Source organism: Eulemur rufifrons, chromosome 12 (assembly GCF_041146395.1).
Source record: "Eulemur rufifrons isolate Redbay chromosome 12, OSU_ERuf_1, whole genome shotgun sequence".
NCBI lineage: Eukaryota > Metazoa > Chordata > Mammalia > Primates > Lemuridae > Eulemur > Eulemur rufifrons.
In genome coordinates, this window is record NC_090994.1 from 23,766,634 (window position 1) to 23,781,567 (window position 14,934).

A 14,934-nucleotide genomic window follows, 5' to 3' on the forward strand; every position below is an offset into this window, starting at 1 on the left:
CGTAATGATTCTACATTCCACAAATTAAAACCTATATGTTTGAGTCTATGCGTATCTGTATAAGTGTGTATATGTAGGGGCACACATTGTACATATATATTTTATACCTATATAGTAAGTAGATATTTCACACATATGTGTGTGTGTACACACACACATGTACACACACAGATTTCCAGTTATCCAGGTGCTTAGTTTTCTGATAAGTAGTACTGTGCTCGACTTGCCTTCTCCTACCCCTAAGTATGGTGCCATCTACCTATTAATAAATACTAATTGTTTTTAATGAAAGGTAAAAGAACACAACACAGTCTGGGGCTAGGTCTGCACTCTGTGGGTTTCTACAACCACGGACTGTGTGCAGATTGACACTAGCAGCAGATACAGTAGTGCCCTGCCAGGTCTCCTTTACTTTCACTGTTCCTGCTGAGTGTTTTTGTTTCAAGTACCAGAGACTCTGCTGGAGTGATTCCTGTGACCTCAGTAGTACACGCAGCCATTAGCAGAGTGGGCTCCCTATGCTCCGGAGCTAATGATCGTCCCTCAGATAATTATGATGGTCGGTTGGTAGATAAATGTCCCAGATTCCTTGCCTCTTGTGAAGAAATTCTCTGAGGCATGTTCTACATCAGAGCTGTGGCCAGTTGGTCAAATCCAGCTGCTGCCTGTTTTTTGTAAATGAAATTTTATTGTAATAGAGACATACCCGTTTTTTTTTTTTTTCTTTTTGCCGTATTCTATGGATGCTTCTATGCTACAACAGCAGAGGTAAACAATGCCACAGATACCATTGAAATGTATGTCAAAAATACTTAGAATTTGATCCTTTACAGAAAATTTTTGGAATTATATCAAACTAAAAAGTTTCTGCATAGCAAAGGAAGCAATAAATATGCAATCAGTACATCTGATAAGAGGTTAATATAAAAAAATAAGGAACTCAAACCACCCAAAATCAAGAAAACAAATAACCCAATTAAAAATGGGCAAATGAACAAACATTTCTCAAAATAAGACAAACAAATGGCCAACAGATTTATGAAAATGTGTACAAAAATTACTAGTCATCAAAGCAATTGAATTTAAAATCCAAATGAAATACCACATCGCAGCTGTCAGAATACTATTATCAAAAAAGATGAAAGATAACAAGTGTTAGTAAGGATGTAGAGAAAAGGAACCCTTGTGGTAGGAATATAAATTAGGACAGCCATTATGGAAAACAGTATGGTGGTTCCTTGAATAATTAAAAATTGAATGACCATATGGTCCAGCAGTCCCATTACTGGGTATATATATTATACAAAGGAAATGAAATCAGTGTGTCAAAGAGATACCTGTATTCCCATTTTGATTTCACCATTATTCACAATAGCTAAGGAATGAACCTAACTGTCCATCAATGAATGAATGGATAAAATAATCTGCTATAGACACACAATGGAATACTATACAATGTATGTATTTGACCTATAACCTTAAATATGTAAGTTAAAATTTTAAATATAACTAGCATATTTTAAAAGTAACATATTAGAAATTGTTTTTCTCAATGAAAGAGGCATGAAAGAACAACAAAGTCTTGAGAGTCTTAAAAAGGACAAGAAACACCAAACAAAACCAAAAATAAAATATATGATACATCATACACATGAAAAAATGACATAAGGCATAATAACTTAACATAGAAATAGACATAACTGTGCAAAGATTATATTTTTCTATTAAAAAAGAGAAATTCACGTTATAAAATAGCCAGGTATATGCTGTTTACATTTCTATATCAACAGTAATCAAAGCATACAGGGAATTATTTTAGGGATCTTTGAACTAAGATTAGTGATGATTAGTACTTTTGGTGGTACAAATTAATAATTTTGTGCTTTTTATTCCCTATGAGAAAGGGAGAAGTGGTCCCTGACATCCAGGATCTAGCCATGTGATACCAGCCAGGCCGTGGTGTTGCTATGGGCCCACCAAGGATGGGCCGTGGTTTTCACTTGTTGAACCTAAACAATTTCATAAAAGGTCAAAATCAGACTAGGCAATTCTGTGATTATGATAGATCAAGAAAGAAAACAAGGCCACTGTTTAACTATGTCTGAACACAGACAAAATTTGAACATTGTTTCAGTCATAAAAATGACTGAATACTCTCCCATCGTGGCTACTACAAGTAATTGCTGCTTCCTTACCAGTTTCTACTTTAGCAATGGCCTAATATTTACTCCTTCTAGATAAGAATTATTAAAATCCCCAACCATAAAGTTACCCCTTGCTCCTTGAAAGCATTCAATCTAGAGTGTAGTCCAGCTTCCTTAAACCCCAAATCACTTAACACAACACCAAATCTTGTAATTTCTTATAATTCATGCCTTCCTACCAAGGCATACCACAGTTGGCCATGATTTGTGTTCTCCTTTGGTGCAACAAGAAATAAGCGTGACTTGTTCAATTACAGGTATGTTCTAGGTAGTTTTTGTCAGAATGGCATTGACAATTATATCTTCTTAAATATGCTCCATTTTACCCAAATGGTAGTTCTGTTTTGTGCAGCTGATCACCCATACACATGTGGGTGTGGGTATTTGTTTTTTCCTGCATTCACAAATATAATGACTAATGATAAATATTTGGGCAAATATTCCACAAAATATAAAGATATATATTTGAAAAAAAGTAAAGCTATGAGCTTTAAAAATTATCAATAAAATATCAGAAGAAAGTGTTGATAATATTTTCTAGTCCTGGCATGGTAGAGGTCTTCTAATTGAGACATAAAAACCAATAGTTCTAAGGAAAAATTACATATTACTCAAAATGACAGGTGTCATTAATAGGACAAATAATAGACTGCAAAGAAATGTTATAAACATAATTTTAAAGTTATGAACTGGTATTATACAAAATCTGTTCCTATCATTAATGGGGAAAGGAAAAGAAAAAAAATTCTGCTATAAAATATGATCAAAATATGCAATTATTTAATTTACAAATAAAATTACACAAAATGAAAATTTATACACAAACTCACTGGTAATCAGAGAAGTGATAATTAAAACTTTGAGATCATTTTTCCCATTAGCTTATTACAAATTAAAATGATTAGTCATAATTAGCATTGCTAAGCATGGTGGTGCAGGGAGGGCATCCTCATTAACTATGAAAAGAATACACACACACACACACACACACACACACACTTAATACCAATATTGAACTTTGGAAGGTTAATCTTTAAAATAAAAAATAATTACCTCTAGAGAATCTGGAAAGTTATAACTACTACTTCAACTCTTGCTCTATATTTTCTGTATTGTTTGAATAAATATACATCTATTCACATACACACATGCACAAGTGGAAACAAATGGAAAATTCAAAATGAAGAAGAATGCTGCCTTTATATTAAAGGGCAAGATTTTTGAAACTAGATCTCTGAGTAAAAGGAAATATTTAACTTAAAAAAGTATATAAAAATATGGCATAAATCCAAGGTATTTATATAAACAATATTTATTTTTAACATTCTAAATTAACACCTAATTTGAATAATAGTTGACTGACATTGACTTTGTAAAAATATATATGTATGGGCAATTCTTTTTTTGTTTATTTCTATTATAGTAAAATATAATACATAAGTACATACTAACATACTAAATGCCTTTTATTATGCCTCACTCTACTTTAAGTTTAATTATAATTGAAATCATCATTAAACAAATTACTAACAAGACAATTTAGGAAAGCTTTTTTCCCCCAAGGATATATTTCCATGTTGGTAATTTGTGAGTTAGTTATCAAATATTTTAACTGATAAATGTTACTGATCAACTGCTATTTTAGATATTATTTCTTTAGTTATTATACTTATATGTACCTTTGGATATGCTAGAAATAGCCTCATTGAATATTACTATATTATATAATTAAAAAGTTAAACACAACAAGAGTATTAAATTGAAGTTGAGATTGAGAAAGAAGAGCTCTTCAGTAATTGAACTGGAATGATGTTTCTTCTCATAAAATTCTAGGAATGTCAATTTAAAAAGTGCTGTGATTATAATACATGTAAATTGAAAGGCTCAGTAAAATGTGGTTCTGGACCATGTTGTACATCAAAATGTGAGGTAAGTTGCCAGCATTTGTGGAAAGGAAATTGAACCGTGTTAATTGAAGGCTGTATTCACTGAATCAATGGAGAACTGATAAAAATAATATAGAAGTAATTCAGTGAAACAATACAGAGTCCATAATCAAACACAAGTAAATAAGGAACATTCTGTGAAATCAAAAAGTGATCTTTGACTAGTGTCGATTATAGTCTTATCTGTGAGTTCCACATCTGTGGATTCAACCAACTGCAGATTGAAAACATTTGGAAAAATAATGGCTGGCTGCATCTATACTGTAGAGGCTTTTTTTCCTTACCATTATCCCATAAACAATACAGTATAACAACTATGTACATAGCACTTGTATTGAGTAATATAAGTAATCTAGAGATGATTATGGGAGGATGTGTATTGGTCATGTGCAAATACTACACTGCTTATACAAGGGATTTGAGAATCTGTGGATTTTGGTATCGCAGGAGATCCTGGAACCAATTCCCCATGGATATCTAGGGAGGACTATAGTAGTCTTAGTGTTGAAACCACAAACTTCATCATCTTCTGAATTATCAGTTAAAGAGGACCAAAAAACATACATTACTATATCAAAAATTTTATGAACTCTCAAATAATAAAATCAAATAAATGACAAATGACTATTAAAAATCATAACATGAATAGCAAAATGTGTAGAATACAGATTAGGAAAAAAAAACTCTTACATAGTGGTAACTAAAATGTAAATCACACACATAATAGAAGGAAACAGTATTCATTGACATTGGAATGGTTACATAAATTATTGTATATTGTACAAGAATTAGTAAATATGGGCTAAATATTTATGTGTTACTATAATATTATCTTCAAGACATACATATGGACAAGAAAGCAAGTTCCATAGTGCAAAATATTTATGATTCCAATTCTGGTATATCATCACCTGTATGTAAATATTTTATATATTCTTTTGCCCAATTTTTCTATTAAGATGTATTTTAATATAGTAAAATTCTGTTAGTGACCCTCTGTTAGTGTGTTACAATAAACACACTTAAACTCATAACCAGCATCATAATCAACTGTAGGTGATTCCATCACTCCCCCCCAAAATTTCCCTGTGCCTCTTTGCAGTCAATCCGTACTTCCACCCAGAGCCCCTGGTGATCACTGATCTATTCTCTGCACCTATACTTTTGCTTTTGCTAAAATATCACATAACTTGAATCATACAACATGTGCAAACATGAATTAAGTATCTAAGCATAATGCATTTGACATTTATTCATGTTGTGATGTTTGTAAGAAGTTCATTCCTTTTTGTTACTGAATAGTATTGCAAGTATTATTATAAGGATGTATCGTAGTTTGTTAATCTGTTCCCCAGTTGAGGGACATTTGTGTTTTTTTCAAGTTTGGGTGATGAAAATACAGCTACCATAAATAATATCCATAAGCAGACTGTGTATCTCACTAGATACTTACGAGACTTACAGTTGCTTTGCAAACTAAATGTAAGTTCTAAAACTATACAGCATATGGTTCTATTTTATCTTTCCTATTGGTTTGTTATTTATAGCTTTAAAAGTCATTTTACTCTTTGCCTCAGAGTTTACAAATCTTTAATCAGAGACTCATTTCATCATGGGCAATGTATATAGCCTGATCTTTTGTACCCCCTTAATGAGCTGAAAAACAAACAAACAACAACAACAAAAAAAACTCACAATAGCTTCTTATTCCTTCTGTTTTTAGTGTTGACACATTTAATTAGGTTATTTTAATATTAAAACAGATTACATGCATCTTTCTCAGAAAAAAAATAGTACACTTCATGTGTAGTGATTGGGGCTTATAATGGAACACTTTCATATACTGTAAACATGAATTACATTGTTACTATTTTCTGCTTAATACAGTCTTTTATATTTTAGAACATATAGTATAAGAAAAAATAATTTTAAAATTAACATCATTAATTCCATTTCTAGCTCTATTTCCTTCTCCAGATTTTGTTTAGTATCATATTCCTCGTTCCTGAACGCCTTCCTTTACTATTTCTTGTAAGTTAGTTCGGCGCCCTGCCAAGGATGTGGCCTGAGAGTCCAGGTTTCCTGCCCTGGCCGAGGAGTCTTGCAGCCTTGGGGCAGCTTCGCAGGCTGAACACAGACTGCTTGCGACAGGCCTAGCGCTTTGGCGTGCCGCCAGCAGCCGATGCCAGAGGGAGACCCACCGGGTCAGGGACTTGGGGGCTGAGTGGGTCCCACTGCCACCTGCTGTGCTGTGGATTCTGGGCTTGCCCTTCCCCCACATGCAGGTTCTTGGCACAGTGGAGATGCCTCCACCCCTCCCTGGCAGCTAGCCCCAGCGGCCTGGGAGCTGTCCCCCCAACACACACTGGGGATCCACACTTGTGCCTGCCTTTGGGGAGCTTGAATGCAGTTTGCCTGACCCAGCTCCACCTTTCTCTGCCCCCCAACCTGCCTCCATGGCAGAACACAGGACAGGGACCCTTGAGAGTTCGAGGCCCCACCCATGGCCTGGAACATCAAGTACTCCTGATTAACAAACGCCAAGCATAAATCCCACTGCCACTATCCCTGTTGCTTCTCACCAGCCAATTAAAATGTCTGCTGACACAATTGTGTAGTGCAGGGCAGGCTCTTGCCCGCAAGTGCCATCTACTGGCCTGGAGGGTGAACCGCACTGGGGAATTAGGTAAGTTTCTAGAGACCTCCATGTCCCTGTCTCTGCAGGAAGCAGTGAGCTGCTCACATGACTAGTGCACCATTACTGCAACCTACAAAATAACTAGCATTTGCGAGGGTAACCACACTAAGGTGATCTATAACCAAGGAATTTATACGGAGGCTTCATCCCCTGAAAGCATCTAGAAGTGAAGCCAAAGAACCATACCCAGCATGTGCTATAATCACACCCTGAAGGCGGGGCGGAGTCCCACCCAAAAGAAAGTAAATTAAAAAAAAAGAAGTGACAGTTTCTTCAGATGAGAAGGAATCAGCATAAGACCTCTGGAAGTTTGGGGGGAAAAAAAAAACGGGTAACAGCCCTCTGCCAGGGGAACACACCAGCTCTCTACCATTGGATCCTAGTCAAAATGAAAATTTTGAAATGACAGATAAAGAATTCAAAAGATGGATTGTTACAAAGTTCAGTGAGATCCAAAAGAAGGTTGAAAACCAACACAAAGAAACCATTAAAACACTTCAGGATATGAATGAAAAATTGACCAAAGAGATAAATATTTTAAAAACCAGAACTTCTGGAAAAGAAAGACTCATTGAGGGAATTATAAAATGCAGGTGAAAACTCAAACAATTGACGTAACAGAAGAAAGAATGTCAGAGCTTGAAGGCAGGTCTTTCAAATTAACCCAGTCATACAAAAATAAAGAAAAAATAATTTTAAAAAGTTAAGAAAGCCTTTAAGAAATATGGAATTATGTAAAGCATCCAAACCTATGAGTCACTAGTATTTCTGAGGGAGAAGAATAAAAGGTAAAAAGTATGGAAAATCTATTTGAGGGAACAATTAAGGAAAATTTCCCTGGGTTTGCAAGAGATTTAGACATTCAGATACAAAAATCTCAGTGAACACCAGGGAGACACATGGCCAGACAGACTTCACCAAGGCAAATAGTCATCAGAATATCTAAAGTCAATGTGAAGAAAAAACATTAAAAGCAGCAAAGAGAAAAATGTCTAATCATCTATAAAGGAAAGCCCATAAGACTAACAGCAAACTTCTCAGCAAAAACCTTGTAATGTCAGGAGAGATTAGGGTTTTATTTTAAATATTTTTAAAGGAAAGACGTCTCAGCCATGAATTTTGTGTCCTGCTAAACTAAGTTTGATAAATGAAGATGAAATAGTCTTTCACAAACAAGCAAATGCTAAGAAAATTTGTCAGCACTAGATGGGCCCTACAAGAATGCTCAAGACAGTTATAAACATGGAAAGGAAAGGTCCATATTTACTATCATAAAATACATGAAATGATAAAACTCACTGGTCTTATAAAACATAGTTGAGAATACAAAGCAACCAGGTAAAAATTAACAATATGGCAGGAACAGAACCTCACATAACAATATTAACTTTGAACTAAATGGACTAAATGCCCCACTTAAAAGAAACATATTGGAGAATGAACAAAAAACAAAAAGTGTCCAAACATATGTTGCCTACAAGAAATTTACCTCACTGGTAAAGACTTTCATACATTCAAGGTAAAGGGGTGGCAAATATGTTAAATTAAAACCACAATGAGATACAATCTTACCCCAGTTAAGGGCCAAATGCACTAAAAAGTTAAGAAGCAATTGATTTTGACACAGATGTGGAGAAAATTGAACACTTACATGCTGTTGGTTGGAATGTAAACTGGTACAGTCGCTATGGAAAATAGATTGAAGGTATCTCAAAGGACTAAAAGTAGACCTACCATTCAATCGAACAGTCCCACTAACGGGTATCTACCCATATGAAAAGAAATCATTATATCCCAAAAAATTACCTGCAATCCTGCATTTTATTGTAGCACTATTCATAATAGCAAAGATACAGAATCAACCTAAGTGTCCATCAACAGATGATAAGATAAAGAGAATGTGGTGTGTGTACACACGCACACACACACACACACACAGACATATATATATGTGTGTGTATATATATATATGTCATGGAATACTATTCAGTCATGAATAATGAATAATGTCTTTTGCAGCAACTTGGATAGAACTGGAGGCCATTATCCTAAGTGAAGTATTATAACTCAGGAATGGAAAATCAAATACTGCATGTTCTTGCTTATAAGTGGAAGCTAAGCTCTAGGTACACATGATCATAGAAAATGGAATAATAGACACTGGATATTCCAAAAGGTGGGAGGGAGATGAAGAATGAAAAATTACTGGATATAATAATGTACCTATTCATGTGATGGGTAAATTAAAAGCCCAGATTTCATCATTATGTGATATATCCATGCAATAAAACTGCACTTGTATCCTCTAAATCTATAACAACTAAAAAAATAGACCTGCTGAAAATGAATTCTCTCAGGTATATTTGTCTAAGAGAATCTTTATTTCATATTCATTTTTGAAATGTATATTTTCAGAGTATAGAATCCTGTTGAAAGAATTTTTCATCACTTTTAAGATGCCACTTCATTTATTAATTACTCATCTTTGTTTTATTTTGTATTAATTCAACCAAAATGGATTATTTGTGTGTGTGTGTGTGTGTGTGTGTGTGTGTGAGACTTCTGCATATTTAGCAGGTCAGCATTTGGACCTGGTAAACTTCACTACAGAAGCCAGTGGATGACCTCCTAGGTCAGCCAGCCACAAAAATTTCACAGTAACTGTACTCTTTATCTGAGCAATGCAAAGTCTTTATGCTCTCAGGTAATAATAAATGTGATTACAATGGTGATTATATCTATTACATATAAACGTTATTTATCATGTATTCTTTAAGCACCTTTGTCATTAATTCAATTTAATACTAATAAGAACTCTATCAGAATATGATTTTTATCCCAAGTAAATGTAAAACAGATTGTGTGTCTCACCCACACACATAAGCTAGTAAGAGTCAGAACCAGGTACTGAAACCCGGCATTCTGCCTTCTGGGTCTCTCTAAGAACAAACAGGTAGACAAGTGTTCCTCCATTTTCACGGAATAAGTATGTTCATATGTTTCATCTTTTTCCAAATGCTAGTTGTGTCAGATGACCTCAAACTGTGGAATACAAACCAGGTGAGCAGTTGCAAATCCTCTGTCAGAAGGGATTCTTTTGTATCTTTGCAATAGTTACTTTTTCCTGGGGTTCACAATGAACACTGTACCTTATTTTTCTTTTGGAAAACCCACTGCTTTGGGAACTCTCTTGTTCCCTCAAATATCAGTAAACAGATATTTTATTTGATAAATCTCTTCAGTAAGCAATTGAGAAAAGTAATTCACAGAAGATGATTTTCTATTTCTTTTTCCTCCTAGTTATCAATAGCAGGCACTCCATGTAGAAAGAGTATTGATCAAGAGTGTGATTTTACAGAGTATTGCAATGGAACTTCTAGTAATTGTGTTCCTGACACTTACGCATCGAATGGCCACTTGTGCAGGCTGGAAACTGCGTATTGTTATAATGGACAGTGCCAAACTACTGATAACCAGTGTGCCAAGATATTTGGAAAAGGTATTGTGCTTTCTTTTGTGTTTCTTTTACCTTAAATTTGGATTTCTCTGTAGTTTATATTACATATCACACAACTCTAGTAGAGGAAGAACCTGAACCACTAGCTTAATAAAGATTAAATTTGAATTCAACAAGGCTTATTTTTATAGGAAAGTTTGATATTTGCACATTTCTTTTCTCATACCTTAATCTTTATTTTTGGTGGTTAGCTATCTGACCAAAAATCCGTTTCTATAGCTGATAATTTATAAAATATTGGAATGGCGAATCAGTAGAATCTGAAATTTTAATTTTCTTATTTACCACATTCATGATCTAATTTTGAGGGCATGAAACTTAGGAAGTTCAGAGTGAATTTCATTCAAGTATAATCTTATTTTCTCATTGAAGAATAACTTTTAGGATAATAGTCATAGTCCACATGATCAAAATTCATTGTTCTATTTTGCTTTCAGATAGTTTCGAGAGTAATTCTAATAAGACCTATGCTTTTTGATGAGCAATTATTCATATCTTAATGTGATTTTATATTTTAATGTAATTAAAATAATTTGAATAATACAGCAATTACCCAGTGAAATGCATTCAAATATAATTATTTGATAGCTGAATAAAAGTAGTATAACACCAAATATCAGTTATTTGCCCAGCAGTAGGCTAAATAGTATAGTTTATATCAAATGACATGGTATGTAGTCCACATTGTCTTCCTAATTATTTGAAACTTGTCTTTTTTTTTTTTTTTGAGACAGAGTTTCACTCTGTTGCCCGGGCTAGAGTGAGTGCCGTGGCGTCAGCCTAGCTCACAGCAACCTCAAACTCCTGGGCTTAAGTGATCCTACTGCCTCAGCCTCCCGAGTAGCTGGGACTACAGGCATGCACCACCATGCCCGGCTAATGTTTTGTATACATATATATATTTTAGTTGTCCATATAATTTCTTTCTATTTTTAGTAGAGACGGGGTCTCACTCTTGCTCAGGCTGGTCTCGAACTCCTGACCTCCAGCGATCCACCCGCCTCGGCGTCCCAGAGTGCTAGGATTACAGGCGTGAGCCACCGCGCCCGGCCTTGTCTTTACTAATAAGTTTCAGATTAGGTGACTTAACCAAAATTGAATCAGAGCTGAGGAGCTATGATATCTTAAATCATAGGTCAGTTCTATTTTCTGTATGCTGTGTTTCTAGGATGCTAGTTTTTGTGGGATTTTCATTGGTGTGTGTTTTGTTTTTCTTAATGCTTATTTGTAATTGAATATTATTGTTTGTTATTGTCATAATAACTTTTCGTCAGGTTTCACACATCTCTTAAAAATAAAAGTAAATAATACTTTCTGCAAGGTCCATTACGGTGGGTCTAGTTTATGCTTTTCTATTTTTAATAGAAAAAAAAATTGACCTAGAATTGAGTTGCTTGACATTTGACATTTTTTGAGTTCTAATTACAACAGACATTTAGGAAAGGGCTAACAATGCATGTGTATTACATCCTCTAATGTATGCTGTAGTATCCTCACACAACTGACAGAAATGGATCAAAAATTTCATCTTCTGATGCAGTTTTGTTCATTTATTCATTCCTCCTTGATTCATTTACTCGGCTCCTTAACTGTAGACTACTTAAGGTAGTCTACTATGTGATACAAATAAATAAATTAGTTTCATAAATTTTGCAGTCTTTCCTTAAGTAAATTTAAACTTTTAAAGTGACTGTAGAAGTACAACCAGATTTGTTTATCAAATAATGCTGAGTGTTTATATGCAGAGAGCTGATAGTTTTCAACAGGATGGACATAGTCACGTGGTTGTTGTATATATGGAGCTTATGAGTGATCAAGAGATAAAGACAGTAAAAACACAAAAGAAGTATTAAACCTGTAGTTTTGCTATGTACATTTAAAGGAATAAAGATAGAATGCTAAAGCAAAAATAAGGAATAGAGAAAAAGGAAAATATTGCCAGCTATCATTCAGATAATCGCCTATCAGCCCCTTCAAAATTTATCCCAGCTGCTCAGAGACACCTTACCCAAAAGCACACATTTTCCAGGGTAACACATGTAATGATTAATCGAAGTGAGGGTTTTATACAAAAGCCTGCCCATTTTGCCCCTGGATTTGTTCTTTTTGATTAAGATTGCTTTGGCTATTTGGGTTCTTTTCTGTTTCCAAACAAAGCATAGAATTATTTTTTCTAGATCTGTGAAGTATGATGTTGGTATTTTGATGGAGTTTGGACTGAATCTGTAAATCACTTTGGGTAGTACAGACATTTTAACAATGTTGATTCTACTGATCCATGAACATGATATGATTTTCCATTTGTTTGTGTCATCTGTGATTTCTTTCCTCCATATTCCATAGTTCTCCTTGTAGAGATCTTTCACCTCCTTGGTTAAGTATATTCCTAGGTATCTTATTTTCTTTGTGGCTATCATGAATGTTATTGAGTCTTTGATTTGACTCTGAGCTTGACTATTATCAACATATAGATATGCTACTGGTTTATGACATTGATTTTGTAACCTGAGACTTGGCTAAATTTATTTATCATCTCCAGGAATCTTTTGGTGGAATCTTTGGGGTTTTCTAGATACAAGATTGTATCTTCAGTGAAAAACAATAGTTTGACCTCTTCTTTCCCAATTTAGATACCCTTATTTCTTTCTCTTGCCTGATTGCTCTATCTAGGACTTCCAGCACTATGTTAAATAGAAGTGGTGACAGTGGGCACCCTTGTCTTGTTCTAGTTCTTAGGGGGAATGATTTTAACCTTTCCCCATTCAGCATGATGTTGCCTATGGGTTTGTCATGTATGGCTTTTATAATTTTGAGTCTGTCCCTCCTATGCCTAGTTTGTTGAGGGTTTTCATCATGAAAGGATGTTAGATTTTTGGCCCAATCAGATACACACTAGCAGGCTATTTATATTACACAGTTACCCCTGGTCTTTGTTGAGTTTGCATCTCAGTTTGAGTTCTTTGCTCTATCCTGCTCATTCCCTACTTCCAGATGTTCTGATCACTAATAAATAATCCTCAAATCATACCTCATTAAGATGTCAGCTTCTGGAGGCCCTAACCACTAATAGTTGGTTTTGAGAGTAATGTGAGTACATAGCCTTTACAATAATCTTTCAAACCAAATAACTCATTGCCAAGCTGTGAATGAGCACCCTATGATGAGCTCTCAAACCAAGTCACTCCTTGCCAGGCTGTCAATGAGCACCCATCGCTGGTAGAAGTGGATAATACACTCTTTCAGTGGATTGGGATAGTGTACTAGTGAAAGGCAATAATTACCTGGTACACATGAAATGTATGGGAGAAATAATAATGCTACAGACAGGGGATTGGATGGCTTTTACTAAGCACCATTAAACCTAGGAAAAGTTTACAAAAAGGTGTGCATTTGAAAACAAATTGTGAGCCCAAAGGGCCACACTGCTAACTCATAAAGAGGCTCTCATCTCTTAAAAAGGTTAGATAGAGATGAGGACTTAATTGTCAGTTTGAAGGAATTCTAAAGAAGCTTAAATTCCCAATGAGGTCTATTTTTCAGGGTTAAAGTTCTGGGTGGGAAAAGAATGAGACCAGCACGTGGGATGGGAAAGGTTGAAAATATGACCCCCTACCAAATTTTGGGCCTCCAGACTTCTCTGAATTTGTTGAACCTGCAGAATGATCCTGCTTCTTCCCCGCCCCTCAATTTAGAATGGCATGAAGGTAATGTAAAAGCTTGTTTCTCATAACACAAATTGCATCCTCCTTAGGTTCTCTCCCCTACCCCTTTTGGCCACTAGCTAAAACCAAAGTTAAAACACACTATAGGACAACCAGGGATGTGCTGGACCTTAAGGCAGTAAAGGAACTAGCCAGCAGTTACACATGGAATTACACAAGGAATTACACATGGGACTGGATTCTGAGAGTAGTGCTTGATCATAAGATTGGATAGGGGCACATAAGATGGGATAGGGGAATATTTATTGTTTGGGGAAAACTCTCCCAAGGTACAGGATGTAACATTCTGGCAAGGATCCTAGAAGACAGTATGAACTTTCTACTAAGATGTCCTTTTCCAGTATGGAAAAAACATAATGGTTGACCCTAATTGAAGTCTAAATGACAGACTCAACATGGCAGGTAGTGGAGGAAAGGAGAAAAAGGCTCAGGGAAGTGAAAATACTAGAATTTATATACTGTATATATGAAGCTAAATGATTAGGCCCAAAAGGAAAGCCCAAGGCCAGCAGGAAAGCACAAGGGAATGTGCCGGTGGGATGGATACCAGGCTCATCATAAATTTCAATGACGGTCTCCTCTGTAGGCCAGGGCTGATGATAGAGGACGTTACAGAAGAACATTCACTGATAGCAGTGAATGTGATAACATCTTGAAGAACCAAGATCGGAGAGCAGTGCTTAACTGCAAGAAACCAGATGGATGAAATTATTGTATGAAGCAGTAGGGACAGAGTAGCAGACATGGGTACCTTACCTACAGAGGATCCGTGAGATAGTTAATAGATTATGATTTCTCTGTATTCTATAAGTAGCCAACAAGGGTATTTACTCAATTTGTAGCATCA

The 14,934-nt window shown here is 35.3% G+C and overlaps 1 protein-coding gene across 1 annotated transcript in view; it reads left to right on the plus strand.

Annotated features, from left to right (window-relative positions):
• LOC138393674 (disintegrin and metalloproteinase domain-containing protein 18-like) overlaps positions 1–14,934 on the plus strand; it is a 105,756-nt gene that overhangs the window by 62,605 nt on the left and 28,217 nt on the right. Inside the window, exons 15-16 of the mRNA XM_069485053.1 lie at positions 4,038–4,133; positions 10,149–10,347. Of these exons, the coding sequence (XP_069341154.1) occupies positions 4,038–4,133; positions 10,149–10,347 (295 nt within the window). The remainder of the gene's footprint in view (positions 1–4,037; positions 4,134–10,148; positions 10,348–14,934) is intronic.